Consider the following 18,294-nt stretch of genomic DNA (forward strand, 5'->3'; position numbering starts at 1 on the left):
AACCTTCATTTCATCCACCTATTAGTAACCAATAGTCTACTCAGGTGAATGAAACGAAAATTTGGGGGGCATGTGCCTATGTTAGAATGACGTAGGCATGAAAACCACTTTCAAGCACAGTCTTCTCTGTTTCAAGCTTGTGTAAAAATGAAACCACTCTCAAACACAGTTTTCTTTGTTTCAAGCTTGTGCAAAAATGAAACCTATCTCGAGTCCATTTTGGTTATTATTTTCAAGACTCGTTAAATTCATGAAAATCCCGAGTATCTTTTGCTATCTTTTCATGCTCGTAAAACGTACATGAAAATGTCGAGTTCTTTCTGCCTTTTCCTTCTCATGAATTAAATTGAAAGTTAGTAAGATGAGTATATTTTTAACACTTTTTCGAACTCATTAAAACTTATGAAAAAGTGGAACCATAAAGTCCTCTTTTATGCCCTTTTCAGACTCTCAAAACATGAAAAGATTGTCGAGCACTTGATTGCTCGAACTTGTAAACGTAAATGAACAACCGTCTATTCAATATAAGTTTACCGCTTTTACGGACTAAACCAGACTATTTATGAAAAATGTATACGTTGACTAATCATGGTCAATAGAATTCTATCCTGCATTATTTTATCCTTTTTCAGGCTCGAGGGACTAAATTTACGAAAAAGAACACTGTGGAGTTTACTTATGTTTTTCTCCTGACTCCCTAAAACTGAAAAACACCGAGCTTTACTAAACCCCCATACTTAAATTCAAAAAGAGTCAAGGGATTTCTACTTGAATGGTTCATGAGGCACAATACTTGCTAAGGTTTTGCAAATGGGGTAGCAAGCTAAGTGGGCTTGATTGTGGGAAAAACTCCACAGTTAAGCGCGCTTGAGCCAGAGGAGTTCTGGGATGGGTGACCTCCTGGGAAGTCTTGGTTACCGGGTGCAAGCCCCGGAAGTGATGATTGATGCTATGTGATTCATTTCACTAGTTTCAATCCCACTTCTTCACCCCTGTGAGCATCACCCGATGCAATGAGTGCTAAGTGAACTATTCAAAAATCATGAGAAATTAGTCAGTTACGACTACCTCTCATGGAAATGGTCATACGTGAATGACTTACTTAACGCAGTTGAATCCCAAAAATGATATCTAATATAATGCACTGCGTAAACCCCCATACTTAAATTCAAAAAGAGTCAAGGGATCTCTACTTGAATGGTTCGTGAGGCACAATACTTGCTAAGGTTTTGCAAATGGGGTAGCAAGCTAAGTGGGCTTGATTGTGGGAAAAACTCCACAGTTAAGCGCGCTTGAGCCAGAGGAGTTCTGGGATGGGTGACCTCCTGGGAAGTCCTGGTTACCGGGTGCAAGCCCCGGAAGTGATGATTGATGCTATGTGATTCATTTCACTAGTTTCAATCCCACTTCTTCACCCCTGTGAGCATCACCCGATGCAATGAGTGCTAAGTGAACTATTCAAAAATCATGAGAAATTAGTCAGTTACGACTACCTCTCATGGAAATGGTCATACGTGAATGACTTACTTAACGCAGTTGAATCCCAAAAATGATATCTAATATAATGCACTGCGTAAACCCCCATACTTAATATCATAACTCTTAGGACAGATAACGAGGGGGAATTTTGTTCTTCTGCTTTCTCCAACTTCTGTGATACCCATGGCATCAAACGCCAGTTAACCACACCCTACACTTCTCAGCAGAACAGTGTTGTCGAACGTTGCAACCGTACAGTTGTTGAAATGGCTCGTTCCATGTTACAACACAGGAGTGTTCCGAACAAATTTTGGACTGAAGCAGTGTTTACTGTTGTCTATCTTCTTAACCGATCACCTACTCAGGCTGTTAAGGGGAAGACTCCAAAAGAGGTTTGGTCTGGCCGTAAGCCTCAAATAAGTCACCTCAAAGTGTTTGGCTCGGTTGCATATGTTTGGATTCCAGCTGCTAAGCGCTCTAAGCTGGATTCCAAAAGCCAGAAACTCATGATGACAGGGTACAGTGACCACCACAAGGCCTATAGGCTGATAGATATAAACATTGGTCGTCTTAGCTTCAGTCGGGATGTAGTGTTTGATGAAGACAGAGGATTCTTTCAGTCTCCTACTTCTGAGCAGTGTTCTGAGGATCAGCCTCACAGTGTTCTTCTTTTGTTAGGTCCACCTGATGGGAGGGATGATGCAGCATCAATATTTGATGATGCACTACCTGAGCTTCCTCCGGAAAATAATCCTCCTCTTGTTGCTCCTGTTGTTCCTGAGCCTCCTCCACCCACTCCTGATATTGGTTCTTCTACTCTCCGGCCTAAATGGTGGGCTAAAACTATTGGTGATCTTCGGGATAATGAGCTCCTTGAAGGTAGAACTTCCCGAAATAAGAGCAAACACCAGCCTACAGTAAATTTTGCTCTTATGGCTAACTTACACAGTGTTTTTGAGCCTCAAACCTATTCAGAGGCTAAGGGTATACCTGAGTGGGAACAGGCTATGGAAGCAGAATTCCAGAGTCTTCAGAAGAATCACACTTGGACCCTTTCTAATCTTCCTACAGGGAAGAAGCCCATTAGCTGCAAATGGGTGTATAAAGTAAAATACAAAGCTGACGGGACCCTCGACAAGTATAAGGCTCGCCTTGTTGCTCGAGGATTCTCACAGAAGGAAGGCATAGACTATGAGGAGACCTTTGCTCCTACAACCAAGATGAGTACCATACGACTTGTCCTTGCCTTAGCAGCCCAGTTCAGCTGGAAAGTTCATCAGATGGATGTAAAGAGTGCTTTTCTGAATGGTGACTTACAGGAAGAAGTCTATATGACGCAGCCTTCAGGTTTCAAGGTTGCCGGTCAAGAACAGAAAGTTTGTAGATTAGTCAAAGCACTCTATGGTCTGAAACAAGCCCCTCGGGATTGGTACACGAAAATTGATAAGTATCTAATAGATCATGGTTTTCAGCGAAGTCCATCTGATGCAAACCTGTATATCAAACATACTGGTGATGATATTCTGTTTGTGGTTGTCTATGTGGATGATCTTATCATCACTGGCAGTTCAGCACATTTATCCATGGGATCAAACAGGATTTGTGCAGCACTTTTGACATGACAAATTTGGGACTTCTTCATTACTGTTTAGGGGTGGAAGTCTGCAAACTGAGAACAACATCTTTCTCTCTCAGTCCAAGTATGCTAGAAATCTTGTGGACAGGTTCAGAATGCAGGATTGCAAACCTACCACGACTCCTATGGAACCAGGGCTGAAACTTTCAGCTCAGTCATCCTCACCACTTGTGGATGAAACTTTATTCAGGTAGTTAGTGGGCAGCGTCATCTACCTTACTGCCACTCGACCTGATATCAGTTTTGCAGTGAGCTACATTTCACGCTTCATGTCAGCTCCTAAGGTTGATCATTGGATAGTTGCAAAGCGTGTGCTGCGTTATGTAAGAGGCACTCCTAATTATGGACTTCTGTACACTCGGAGTTCAGATCCTACACTCAGTGGTTACACAGATTCAGAGTGGGCTGGTTTGGTTGATGACCGTAAATCTACAGCTGGGTATGTGTTTAGTCTGGATCCGGCGCTGTCACATGGGCTAGTAAGAAGCAGCAGGCAGTGGCACTCTCCTCGACAGAAGCAGAATATCGGGGAGCAGTTAAGGCATCTTGCGAGCCAGTTTGGCTTCGACGTATGCTTGCGGATACGCATGTTTCCCAAGCAGGTCCTACTCCCTTGTTCTATGATAATCAGGAAGTGCTCAAACTCACCAAGAATCCAGTCTTCCATGAACGAACAAAGCATGTGGAAACTCATTGTCACTACATTCGACAGCTTGTTGAAGACGGATCCATTCAGTTGCTATATGTTCCCACAACGGAGCAGCCAGCAAACATCTTCACCAAGCCTCTTGGTCCTGATAAGTTTGTAAATTTCAGAGGGTCTATAGGTGTTGTAAATGGATTGAGCATTAAGGGAGGGTATTAGAATAATGCTATTTTAGGGTTTATTGCTCATCTATGACTGTAATTAGCAATTTCTTGTTAGAAACTTGATGTTTCTATATTCTTAGTAGAAACTTGTTGTTTCTACTTTCTTAGTAGAAACTTGTTGTTTCTGTAAATACAGTTGTATTATTTATTGAGCTTTACTGCTCATTGTAAATCAATTCAATACATTCATTGATTAGTTGGTAATGAGATACAGTTATTGGGCTATACAGATTCAAATTGGAGTTGCAGTGATGCAGATGGAAAGAGCACTACTGGTGGATGTTTTAGCTTGGGATCTTCTATGATCTCATGGATGAGCAGGAAACAAGATTTAGTTGCATTAAGTAGTGTTGAAGTCAAATATATTGCAACAAGTGAAGTTGGTAGAGAAGTTGTTTAGCTTAGAAAGTTGTTATCAAATTTGTTTGAAGGACCATTGGACCCTACCATTATACATTGTGACAGCCAGAGTTGTATAAGGTTGACAGAAGACCCAGTTTTATATGCTAGGACAAAGCATATCAATAATAAGTATCATTATATTCGAAGCTTGGTGCAGGATGGGATCATGAAGCTATAGTACATCTCCACAGACGAACAGGCAGCTAATATATTAACGAAGTTTCTTTCTAATAAGAAGCTTGAGTGCTTGAGAGACAAGCTTGGACTTGTAGATATCTTCTCCCTGGTTGAGAGAGAGTGATGAGGGACATCATATTCTCCATGTGTCATGCACTAGGCCAGGACTAATAGTTGTAAATCTAGTGAAGGCATTGGGAGGGAGAATGGAGGATTGGATAAGCATCAGGGACCAATACTTCTTGAGGATTGGGAATCCATGATAGAAGTAGTCCCGAGGACCGAGACCCTTTGAAGATGAGGTAGGTCATCCAAGATAAGAGTAGTTGAAGAGGGTTGATATTCTTTAAGGATTGGGAATCCAAGATAAGAATAGTCATATAAGGACATACCTGGTGAACATCTGGATGGGGTATGTTCCTTGAGAGGTTGTGGTGTTGGTGTCTAAGTGCATGCCTCCCAACATTGTGCTCTAATCTAGTGGAGAGTTAGAGCTTGTTAGTCAAGGCCTTGCTATATTGCAAATTGACAATGTTGGTTATGATGTTGATGCTTGATGATGGCTTATCAATCCAAACTCTTCTTATGAGAATATTTCAATTTGAGTATCCTTGTATCTCGTTGTGTAATTATGAATACCTCCCTAGTTAAGAGGGAGTGTTGAAAATTGTAACTAGGTTCGGTCTTCATAATTATCTTTGTACTTGTATCAATATGTATTTCTTGTAAAAAGCAAAAAGAAGAAAAAGAATTTTATTATTATTATTATTTTTCTAGTCAAAGCATGTTCTTCATGCTTCTAGGGTTTATTGAGTCAAGAAGAAATTTTATCATGTGTCAAAGTCCCATTTGGACATTTTGTAACAAAAGGAAAAATATTATTTTGAGTCAAAAAGAGTCATTTTGTCCCACAAGACCAAGTCGGCCCTGCCTTGTCAAGTCGGCCTTGAAGAGGCCCTATTCGACCTCCTAGATGGCTATAAAAGGAAGAGACTTCGACCTCATTTGCTCACTCACTCACAAGTTCAATCTCTTAACAAGAAAAAAGAAGAAGTGTGAAGGCCAAGGAAGAGAGAGAAATCCAAGGAAAGAAGAAGAATTCAAATTTTTGCTTGTCTTTGTCTATACGTGTGAAGTTGTTGGGGTTACTCTGTGAATTACAGGCCGAAATTTTGTTTCTGCGAAGGTGGTGGGGTAACTCTGTTATGCAAAGGCGTTGGGGCAACTCTGTTCTGCGAAGTTGCAGGTCCGAAATTTTTGTCCTAAAGAGGTTTGATCAATTGTGATTCTTGTTGACTTGGTTTAGCTAGAGGGTTGACTTGGTTTCTTGTGGAGGTATTGGTCTTGGGTCTTGGATGTCTCACTTTGACCTAATTCTATAAGAAGAAGTTGTTTGGGTTTCCCCTTATGGGGTTTTGCCCTGGCTTGGAGCCTACATCTTGTGTTCCTTCTTTCTTGTCATCTTCGTGCATTTTATGTTTTGGTAATTGCTTGATGAAAAAGACATAATAAAGTAATAAAAGCCAACAAATACTCACAAGTAATTATCAAGTAAGAGGAACCAACCCTAATCTACAAGCATATTAATTTCTCAACACTCCAAACTATCCAGGAACATCATAAAGGGATGTCACATGGAGAACAAGGACTAAGGATCTAAATAAAGGGGGAGAGTAGCTTGTCAAGGGAAAAGGATGCACTAACCATTTTGGTGAGTAACGGAGAAATGCAAGGAGTTTGTGCCTCGTTAAAGAAAGGATTTATGTTTTTTTGTGACAGAGGAGACATGCTATGTTTTCCTAGGGTGGGGAAAAAGCGGGTCGTGTCAAAAGGAAAATCAGAGATGCTTACAAAGGTGTTTGCTTTCTTCATTGAACCAACAATTCATGGTGCATGGAGGTGATGGCAAGTGGTATAAGGGTAAGATTCAAGGGCAGCCACCCATGTTGCCTTTGAGAGAAGCTTGTACTTGGTTAAGGTTGTCTTGAGCTTTGAGAAAAAGGGAAGGGAAGAAATCAAATGACAGAGGCAACTAAGTATCGAAGTCGTCATAATTCCCATCAATGTGGATAGTGAAGCATGGGGTGCTAGGGAGGGACACAGTGGGAGGATAGGGAGGGGAGGGACACAGTGGGAGGATGGGGAGGGGAGGAGGGCATAGTTTGCAAAGGGGAACGGGGAACAAAAGAAGTTCCATATGTGAGAGAGCAACTCCTAGTTGTCCGAGACACAATTGACCACACTTGTTCCACTACTATGGGGAGGCACCTAAAGCTCCCTAACTCTAAGTAGCATGGAAGACCATTCAAGGGCAATAGGTCCTAGGATTTCCCGAGCCATAGAAAGTGCCTCCCATACATTGTAAGAGGCCCTATACCATCATCTAAAATCATGTGAAGGCCCATGGTGTCCAAATCAATCTCCTAAAGGCAAAGGGCATCCTTAGATCCATCACAAAGCAATATTTTTACAAGAGTTGCTATGGCCATTGAAACTTGAAATCATCCATGAGAAGGACATCACCATGAGTGGAGTAATGAGAAATATTTGAGTACAAATCAAGGAAAGGGTCCCCATCTAGCTCATTGTGGAGTGCAAAATCCCAGGAGGTTAAGGGACAATAGCATACCATAATGAAAATATTCTGAGCTGGGGGGAATTTTCTCTGAACCCATAAGGATTTAGCATGCTCATTTGAATGATCATAGAGACTATGTCCTAAAGGGAGCCATGAACAAGACATGCTACCCCATAAAAACCCCTAACGCTGTCAAAATCACCAGTCCCGTGTCTGCAAGCCCAAACCCAAGCCCAAAGATAACATCTGATAGTAGGTGGCTCTTGCATGAGGCTTGTGGGAGCCTCAATAAGAAAAAGGAGGTCTTGAGACCCAAGCACATCACAGAACATACCCTTACAATCCCAACAAGCAATGGAGATAGCAAACAACTGAACAAGGACATCATTTGGAAGGGCATAGATGCATGAATGAACTCCCCAAGGACTGTTATGGAGGGAGCCATTTGGCTTGGGCTGATATGTAAAATTATGTTTCAGTGTTTTGTTAGTCCATGAGCTGTTTATATTATTGTACAATATAGTGTTTCACCCAAGGAAATGAGTTTATATTTAGCTGTTAATATCTTACAAGAACCTGAGATTGTTCATTATATTTTGAGCTTTGTCGATTTTGACAAAATACCAAGTCACTTGACCAACCATTATAAAAACCTGAAACAAAGTTGGTGAATAAAAGAAGTTAGGAACTGAGTATATCCCTGAGGCAAACAGCCCCACTTTGGATGGGAATTAAGAACTGATAAGATAAAATAAGATAATTTTATTAATGTCCAACGAATGGCCACAAAAGTAGGTCAGTGGGACTAAAGGAAAATGAAAAGCTAAAGAAAACCATGCAACAAATTCAAGCTTGTTTAAATGCACCTTCATGAATAATACACTTATAAAACTTACCCTAGGAAGTACGAGTATACTTATTGAGTCTTCGGGTTAAAATGCCTTGACCATTATTGGAATTTAAGCAATGTAGAAAATCCGTTGGAATCCTTAAGCAAACTTATAAACCGTATGCAACCTACAGAAATTGACATGGGAGTACATAGGGAAATTAGAACAAAGTCAACACACCAAAAACTAGATTTGATGAAAGATTTGACACTAAATCTGTTTAATTGGGGTGTTAGGATTTTCTGGAGCAGTGTATTAGGATCATGGTTGTTGGAAGCGAGAGCAAAGAGGAAGCGGGAGTGCAAAGCACCAATTTCCAAAAGACTCCAAGAGAGAAGCATTCCAAAAGTATTTTTCATATAATATATACTTTCATATATTTTAATGCATATATATTCAAAAAGGAATGCAGAATGGTGAATAAGTTGCATAGACTATGAAAAAATAGATCGCTGTAGTAGATTAATGATAACCATTAAAGTATCAATGGTTTAGTACACAAATAACATCACAGATCTAGTAGTTATAACTTACAGCACTGTCATCAAGTGATCAACCACAACATAAGCCAAGTTTCAAGCTTCAACAGCTAACATTTGTCATCACCAAACTCTAAGAGATAACATCAACAATGAAATGAAATAGGGCACCGTGACCAGAGAGTTGTAATAGGTAATCACCAGTTCAAACTTCAACTAATATATAGTGTTTACAAAACAGACCATAATAAAATCTAGATTATAAATTCAGCATACTTATTAGTTTTTCAGCATTTCAGCGTGTGTAAAACAAAACAGCACAAGCTTTCTTTCCTACACTCTTTGAGAGGACGCTGTATGCTTGTGACAATAACGCATAACTGAACTCTTACAAGGAAGAATCCGGAAGTGCCTTGGGAATCATGTGCTGGGAATGAGCTTGGCCGCATCATTACCAGATAGGTTTCAGCCTGATGTATGCATTCTCTGGGTTGGCTTCTCAGCAAGCCATACCGAATCGTTCAGCAGCAAACAACATGGATTTGTAAGCAAACCAAGTAGATAAAATTTAGTGGGTGAAACGAATTGAAGAACCAAAAATTATTTGTGAATTTTCAGTATATAAGTAGGGCACACAGGGTGCAGGGCCTACAACATGAAATTTCACTTCTATGGTCCATGAAATAGATCAGTGCATGACAGCCCAAGCCAGCTTGCCACTGTTTTCTGAGGGAAATTCCAGAGATTATAGTTTGGGATTACAAAGCAGATTCACTGACTAGTGACCACATGAAGGACTATCTTTTATTGTTCTAAGAGTGCTTTAGGCAAAACTTGTTAAAATAAGGAATTTACTGTGCCTTTCTTGGCAATCATAAAATTTGTGGTGGGTGCCTTTACTAAGAATCCAAGAGCATTGGTTATTTAAAGAGATATGCAATGCAACACAACAAATTTCAGTTCTTTTAGAGCATAAGTAATCACCAAATACCTGCAGCTGCTTACTACTTCACTCTGGTGATATTATGTCAATTTATCACTACATAGAAATTTGGAAGATGAACTTGTAGATTCAAACATCAAAGAACAAATAATAGATAGACTGACCAACTTAAATGCATATTATTGAGCTCCTCAGTAGTTGACAACTGAAAAAAAAATGCATAACATCGGGATGATACCGTTTGGCTAAACGTCTATGAGCAGATTTAATTTCCTCTTCACCGACATCTCTATCCAGTTCTGCCAATGCCACAAAGATATCATAATTTTAGATTAAAGACCTCTCTCTCCCTCTCCCTCTCCCTCGGCCTTCCCTCTCTCTGTCTTTCCTACACACAACACAAACACATACATTGCTCAGCACATTGGCACAATTAAAACAGAAAAAATAAATAGATTAGTAGAGACTGCATTTAATAGTGTTAAACGTTTGGTCTTCATCAAGGAAAAACAAATATTCCCTTCTCTCTGTCAGTCCCTGCATGGCATGAGAATCAGTCAGGATTAAAAAAAAAAAAAAATAAACAAAGGAGATATTCGAAGGGTTCTCTTATGTCCCCAACTTCACCAAGTAGACAAATTTTCAAATCTTATTGAAGAAGGTACAAAATTACAAACCCTACACTCTACTTATGAATCATATGGAAAGATGAGCATTTAGAGAAATAGAATTTCAAAATACTTGCAAGTGACCAAAACAAAATCACTGTGGCATTGTGTCAAGGCCAGTCGAAAGCCATAACACTCATCTACCTGGCCAAAAGAAAGTAATTTTTCCATTCCCAAGCATAGATGTGGAATGTGGGAGCTGCGTGGGCATGGATTCTTGCACCCTACTCTTGCCATTGTACTGCCTTCCCATTTGTTTATACACACCAATTAATGTGCCCCACTTTCTCCTCTACAAAAACTAGGCACGAGTCCTCACTATTTCAAAACTGAGGAGACATTTGGTGCACATATGAGCTATAGCCCAATGCCACAAACCACATATTTCTTTGTGTTTTTTTTTCCTTTTCCTTTTTTGGATGTCTGTGAGGGTTAAAAGTTGGACTTGCTTTTGCCAACCAATGAGCCAACGCTCCCTTCAAAGCACACAGAGACAAACTAATGGGGTTTACATTCAACACCCATCTCCCCTCATGCAGTTTTGTTGGATACTTTTGGGGAGAATGATTCAGAGAGTGTTTGGGGTCACCAAAACCACTATAAGCGAAATCATCATAAATGGAGAAAACCAAAATAATCAAAAATATGTGAGTGATAGGTGTGGGCTTCCCAAACCATAGTCTGAACATGGATACCTAATGAGCATGAAATTACTTAACCAAACACCCCCACCGCATTTTATTTTTTTTCAAAAGTCTGTGACAGTTTACAGCTGGAATGACTTTTTCCAACCAATGACTCATGAGTTAACGCACATATGAGGAGACCCTGCTCTCTCTTCAAAGCACACAGAGGCAAACCAATTGGGTTTTATGTTTAACCCTCCCTCTCCCCTCATGCAGTTTTGTTTGATCCTTTTGGATAGCATAATTCGGATAGTGACGCAGAGCCAGACTAATGGATTTTAACTTTTTTATGTTCAACAGTCCGTGTCCATCATGCAGTTTTGTTTGATTTTTTTGGAGAGCATGATTCGGAGAGAGCTTGGAGTCACCAGAACCACTATGAGCAAAATCATAAATAGAACTATAAATATCAAAAATCTCTAAGTGATTGGTGTCGGCCTCCCAAAGGAACCATAATCAAGACATGGATGCCTAGTAAACATGGAGTTAAGTTTGAAAGATGTGTTTTACCAACTCAAATCAAAATACTGGGTATTTCCAACCTAGAGTGACAAGCTCAATATTGAGGAATCCTAACTTCAACGTACAAGATGCGAATATACAACAAAGGAAACTGAGGCTTCACATCATATAGGGACCTCAATTACAACTGTTCATTCTTCTGTTAATTGTCATGACTCATAACCAGTGCCCAGATTAAATTCATAGGCTTTAGAACTAAAGCAAAGCTGTGGGAAATGCTCAAAGTCGAAGATGAATTCATGGGCCATACAATTAACAGGGGAAATGCCCAAATTGAATTCATGCTCAATACAATTAACAGGAACAATGCCTAAACTGAACTGGTGGGCATTGAAATTAACTTTGGACAATGTCTGAATTGAATCCATATCCTGTGACGAGAACTTACCCAGAGATTCATAGGGAGATCGCCCAGACTTCCAGGCGGAGGCCCTAGTAAACATTTTCCTACCATACACTCTCCTACCATTTGAACGAGGACCCAAATCAATCCCTGTACTGTTCAGATACCCCCTGGGAAACACATAATTAGACCTGAAATTGGTAGTACGCCCATAATTGAAAGACGTTCGCCAGCTGCAACAAATGAATGAGGAAACCAAGAAGGGACGACAAACTGCCCTTAAAGCAGCCATTGGTGGCCTCTAAAACAAGAGCACCACACTTCCCGGATTAAAGAAAAATAGCCTACAGAGGGCAATGTGACGGTTTGATTTACATATCATGTTTAGGCTCATTTGACCTTAATCCCATTCTTCTCTTCTCAAAACCGGATTTCAGTTTGGTGGTGGCTTTTATGAAAACAAGTGCACAGATGGTTTGGGCTGCTTATAACTTTCTTGGATTTTAAATTAAAATTATTAAATGAGATGGACGGTTAAGAGGTTTTGGGTTTTTTGCTTTTCACATATCAATTTATTTTAACTCCATATCATTTAGATTTTCTCTTTCTTAACGTTTAATTTTAACTTTATATTTATTTAAATTTCATTTTTTTAAAGTTGAGAAATATATCATATCATGGATTCTGATTGGTGAAATCATTAACTTATAAATAAATCATATCATGGATTTTTTAAAGTTGAGAAATATATCATATCATGGATTCGATTGGTGAAATCATTAACTTATAAATAAATCATATCATGGATTTAGGTGGGTGAAATCATTAATTTATAAATAAATCACATTAAAAAGAATATTATAAAAAAAAATTAGGCTACTAAAATATTAAATAAAACTTTACAACATCTTTATTATAGATGTATGTTTTTCGGATTAATCACATTTTTAGGATTTGGTGGAGGTTTCAAACCAATTAATGTGGACTAATGTGGTTCATTCTTAGGACAAGGTGAATGAATTAGATTACAAAAATATTAAATAAAACTTTACAACATCTATATTATAGATATATGTTTTTCGGATTAATCACATTATTAGGATTTGGTCGAGGTTTTGAACCAACTAATGTGCACTAATGTGGTTCATCCTCAGAACAAGGTGAATGAAATAGATTGCGAAAATATTAAATAAAAACTTACAGCATCTTTACTATAGATATATGTTTTTCGAATTAATCACATTATTAAGATTTCGAACCAACTAATGTGGTTCATTCTCAGGTCAAGGTGAGAAATCAATTGATATAGCATGGATGCATCATTGCCTAGAGTTAGTCGTTAAAAATTAGTTGTAACTCATGCATCCATGCTTATTCATACACATCAATTGATTTCTCACCTTGTCTTGAGGATGAACCACATTAGTTGGTTCAAAAAGTTGACCAAATCATAATAATGTGATTAATCCTAAAGACATATATCTACATTATAGATCACAAAATTCTTAGATCTAAAATTTTTACTACACAATTGTCTTTATTTTATTTATTATTGTATTTATTTTATTTTTATTTTGTTTTATTTTTTTATTGAGTCAAAATATTAAATATTAAAACATCTCTACACAAGAGATATCCTCTCTAAACGATGATCAAATTTATAAAATTCACTAAAAATCATTAAAGTAAATATATGATTTAAAAGTTTTTTTTTAATATGATAAAAATTATTATAATTTAATTCTTAATTATAGGAGAGTTTTTTTTTAATTTAATTAATCTAAATTATATTATTTAAATAATTTATGTGTCCTAGTCCATGGGGCTTTGAATTGAGGTGAATGGATGCACTGTTAAGGCACTCCCTATGATAGGTCATTGGTTCAAATCCCCCGTGGGTGTTTACCTACCCAAAAAAAAAGTGTGTCCTAATGATGAACCTAGATCTAGGTTCGAAACGCGTGGACCCTTTGTTCTTTGTGTGATTTCTCCGGAAAATCTAAGCATCATATCATGAATCACATAAGCATATTTATTTACTATGTTTTTTAATCTAATCTTCTATTTTTTTTAAATAATTTAAAATTTATTAATAAAAAAAAAATTATAGTTTTAAGGAAAAGTTTTTAAATATAAAAAACTTTAAAATTCAAAAAATATTTTTATAACTAAAAATATATATATGTATTTAAAAAAAAAATTATTTTATGTATAAAAAAAATGAAGTGTAGGATTTTTGCACTAAGTCCAATATGGTAGACATGTTGTAATGTAGTGTTCAACATTTTGACTAAGTCACATTACATAAATAAAATAAAAACATTAATGTAATAATAAAATAAAAATGGATCAGGCGCTCTCCAACCCAATTTGGAAGAGATGTTGTAATGTAATGTTTAACACACAAAAAACATTTTAACTTTGTCAAAATAAAATAAAAATAACAAAATAAAATAAGAATAAGAATAATAAATAAAAATGGCCCATAGTATTGACTCATGGTATTCATGTGGAATATAGTCTATTTAAAGGGGGGAATTAACCCAGCCTAGATCCATCTTGAATTATTTTATGTATTAAAAAGAGAAAGTGTAGGAATTTTGGGCGAAGAACCTACTATTAAAAAAGAAAAAGAAATGGTTCATGGTATTGACCCATGGTATTCATGTGGAATATAATCTATTTAAAAGGGACAATTGAACTAGCCTAAATCCATAGTAAATAAATATATTAAGTATTGGGGGTTTTTCGCAGTGCATTATATTAGATATCAATTTTTGGGATTCAATTGTGTTAAGTAAGTCATTCATCTATGACCATTTCCATGAGAGGTAGTCATAAGTGACTAATTTCTCATGATTTTTTTAATAGCCCACTTAGCACTCATTGCATCGGGTGATGCTCACAAGGGTGAAGAAGAGGGATTGAAACTAGTGAAATAAATCACATAGCGGCAATCATCACTTCCGGGGCTTGCATCCAGTAACCAGGACTTCCTGGGAGGTCACCCATCTCTTCCGGGGCTTGCACCCGGTAACCAAGACTTCCTGGAAGGTCACCCATCCCAGATTGCCTCTGGCTTAAGCGCGCTTAACTGTGGAGTTTTCCCCACAATCAAGCCCACTTAGCTTGCTACCCCATTTGCAAAACCTTAGCAAGTATTATGCCTCATGAACCATTTAAGTAGAGTTCCCTTCACTCTTTTGAATTAAGTATTAGGGGTTTTTCATAGTGCATTATATTAGATATCATTTTTTGGGATTCAACTACGTTAAGTAAGTCATTCATCTATAACCATTTCCATGAGAGGTAGTCGTAACTGACTAATTTCTCATGATTTTTTTAATAGTCCACTTAGCATTCATTGCATCGGGTGATGCTCACAAAGGTGAAGAAGTGGGATTGAAACTAATGAAATAAATCACATAACTTCCGAGGCTTGCACCTGGAAACCAAGACTTCCCGGGAGGTCACCCATCCTAAATCGCCTCTGGCTCAAGCGCGCTTAACTGTGGAGTTTTCCCACAATCAAGCCCACTTAGCTTGCTACCTCATTTGCAAAACCTTAGCAAGTATTGTGCCTCCTGTACTATTCAAGTAGAGCTCCCTTCACTCTCTTGAATTAAGTATTGGGGTTTTTTGCAGTGCATTATATTAGAAATGGTCATAGATAAATGACTTACTTAACGCAGTTGAATCCCAAAAATGATATCTAATAAATATATTATTAAAAAAAAATTGTAAAAAAAGTTACCATTTCAAATACTTTCAAAAATTAATAAAAATAAATAAATACTATATTAAAAATTATCATAAATTAAATAATTTTAATTCAATATTATAAAAATAAAAATAATTATTTTTATTTTTAGGTTATATGTAAATAAATAAATAAATATAAATATATAATTTTTGCCTAATATATATAATATAAACCTTTTATATATATAATAATAATAATAATAATAAATCTAAATTCATGTCATAATATATGTGAAAATATTCTTTTGGTAGTCACCAAACGAAATGATTCATGTAAACATTTATTTTAGTAATTTTTAATATGAAAATAATTACAACATCTCATCCCTGCACCATCAACTTAACTCGAAATTGTACTCACAACTATACTAGTTTTTGTAAATATTTTTTTTAATAGTTTTAATATGAAAAACATATGATACCCAACACCAACCTTATTCGGAACTGTACTCACAACTATACTAGTTTTAAGGTTGATTAACATATACGACTCTCAATATTTTTTTTAAATATTAAATGGAAGAATAATCACAATTTTATTTAAAATGATGTTTATGTTTTTTAGGATTATTTTTGCAAAATTGTTTTCTAGTTTATTGTTGCTCATGGAGACAACCTTCCAATTGAGAAAAAGGTTAATGCCTAGGACATCTTAGTGTCTCTTGAAGATAAATCAATTTTGCTAAGAGTTAAATGTAAAATGTTTTAAATCTGGTTCAATTACTTGGAGGCAGATCACATTTTATACATCGACAGTGTTTTATTCCAAAGACTTAATGTTTAGTCTTGGTGGCCTACACAGAGAGAGTGGAGTTTCTTTAATTGTTGCAGTATAGGTGAAAAAGGAAATGAAAGAAAGAAACCTAGTGTAGAGGGCCAATAAAATAATCTTGTGCACTGAATTCCAGTAGAATTACAAAAAGACAAAAGGAATAAGATCAGAAACTATGGAGTGCATTTCAAGGCCTTCTGTCTCACATAATACAGGTACCATTTGCCATGACATGACGTATATAAACCTGATATACAAGACTGAGATCCAACAGCTACAATTACATAATTTCTAAGAGGAAAGAAACACATATGAAAATGATAAACTAAGATAGAATCACGTACTCCACATATCAGTGCTAGGAATCACCAAAACTTCTCCATTGATCTTCAAGAATAATATACATCTCATAAAGCTTCAGAACTTGCCAAACTTGCAGAAAATTACAGCATCTTGAATAGAAAATTGAACCCTTACTACTAAGTTCCTCTTCCCTTTTATAGGGAGAGTCCAAACAAAAACAGTTACAAAATCTCCTAAAGTGCTACAGCTGTCTAAGATGTTTAGTTGAGTGAGTGTGTTAATGGCCTAGTTGCCCTAATTATTACGTAACAGACTTGATTATTTCTTGAAAATAAAATATTTACAAATTGGAGAAGATAAAATTGTCATGATGTCTGAAACAAAAAAAAAATCTTCAATGTTGGCTCGCTTGATCTCTTGAAATGGACCCATGCTCCACTACTCAGACTTGTGGTGGATTGACAAGTTGATCATATTTTTGCCATAGCACTGGATCTGGTGTGGGCGTATGAATAAGATCATTGTAGGCCATCCTTAAATTTTTTAACTCAGTGTAATTTGGCCTAGCCATGAACAAGGTCTTCACAAGCCACAACAGCTAGAAATCTCTCTGTAGATAGTTTATTATGGTTCTACCCTTGTGTTGATGCCTTGAAATTCATTGCACCAACATGGGGGAAAACCACCCGGTCCAGACCTTAAAGTAGCTCATTTTTCATTTGGGGTAGTGGCTCCGACTGGTTAAATTAGGTCTAGATACCTTTTCCCCATCACTATCAGCTTTAGATATGTCTTTAATTGCTAATAGCTAGAGACATCAGATCAATTCTTCTAATTGGTCAGGCAAGAAGAATGAGCCTTAAGTTGTTTTTGTGGAACAACCAAACCAATCTAAAGCTTTGCCTCAAAGAGAGGACTTCTAAGATAACACATGCATGATTTAACTAGTATGCAATTAATCTATCCTATCTTGATTGAAGGAAAGAAAAATCATTCTCCCAATCAAGAGTTGATTTACTAAAAGAAAATATTAAGGAATTGAAGTAAAAATGAAGGAATTAGATCAAGGAGATAGCTCTCGAGATCTGACTCCTTGTTAATCTAAATACTAACAATCAAGCACTTAGTAAATAGTTACATAAGTGTTTGATAGAAGTATATTCAATCCCTAAGGTATATGCATATAAAAACTATTTATTTCTCAGGTTTACTTATTATTTGAATGCGATCTAAAATAGTTGTCTTTAGTACATGGTAATAAAAATTAATCATATATTAAAAGAAATGAAAACTTTTAAGTTAATTCTTTTAATTAAATAATTAATTAAAAGAATTGTTAAAGCATATATCACCATCCAAATAAAATAACAATTTGTTGCTAGATGTATTAAAAAATTACAGCACTGGCATATTCAGAAATGAGATGATGTTGAATTGTGTTAATAATATACATATAACAGACAAATTGAAAGATGGAATGACTGCAAATTATACAAAATAGAACATTAAAACATTGATAAAAATACCTGATGTATCACGCTCCTTTTGTAAAATACACAGTCCCAGTCCTTTTCCTTTATTCCAAAGCTTCCCAAAAGTACAGAAATGTGACTCTTTGAAGCCTCTTTAAACAAAAAAATAAGAACCTCGATCCAATCATTTTATTAAGATGGGTTTCTGAAAATACAGAAATGTAATCTCCACTCAGCTTTCTTCATAAAATTCAGGATCTTAAGGGTCATTCTTCTTGCCTGATCAACTAGAAGAATTGATATGATGTCCCT

General features: G+C 36.6%; 1 protein-coding gene across 1 annotated transcript in view; it reads right to left on the reverse strand.

The window, feature by feature from the left end:
• LOC149164312 (Chaperone DnaJ-domain superfamily protein) overlaps positions 1-12,132 on the reverse strand; it is a 147,233-nt gene extending 135,101 nt beyond the window's left edge. The window contains exons 1-2 of the mRNA XM_089432039.1: positions 11,719-12,132; positions 9,677-9,753 (exon numbers count right to left, since the gene is read on the reverse strand). Coding sequence (XP_089288165.1) covers positions 9,677-9,753; positions 11,719-11,965 — 324 coding nt within the window. The 5' untranslated portion in view covers positions 11,966-12,132. The remainder of the gene's footprint in view (positions 1-9,676; positions 9,754-11,718) is intronic.
• Positions 12,133-18,294: the final 6,162 nt, after the last annotated feature.

This window comes from Pinus tabuliformis, chromosome 5_1, assembly GCF_031772625.1.
Source record: "Pinus tabuliformis cultivar Carrire ecotype Pingquan chromosome 5_1, CPIR1, whole genome shotgun sequence".
Taxonomy (NCBI): Eukaryota; Viridiplantae; Streptophyta; class Pinopsida; order Pinales; family Pinaceae; genus Pinus; species Pinus tabuliformis.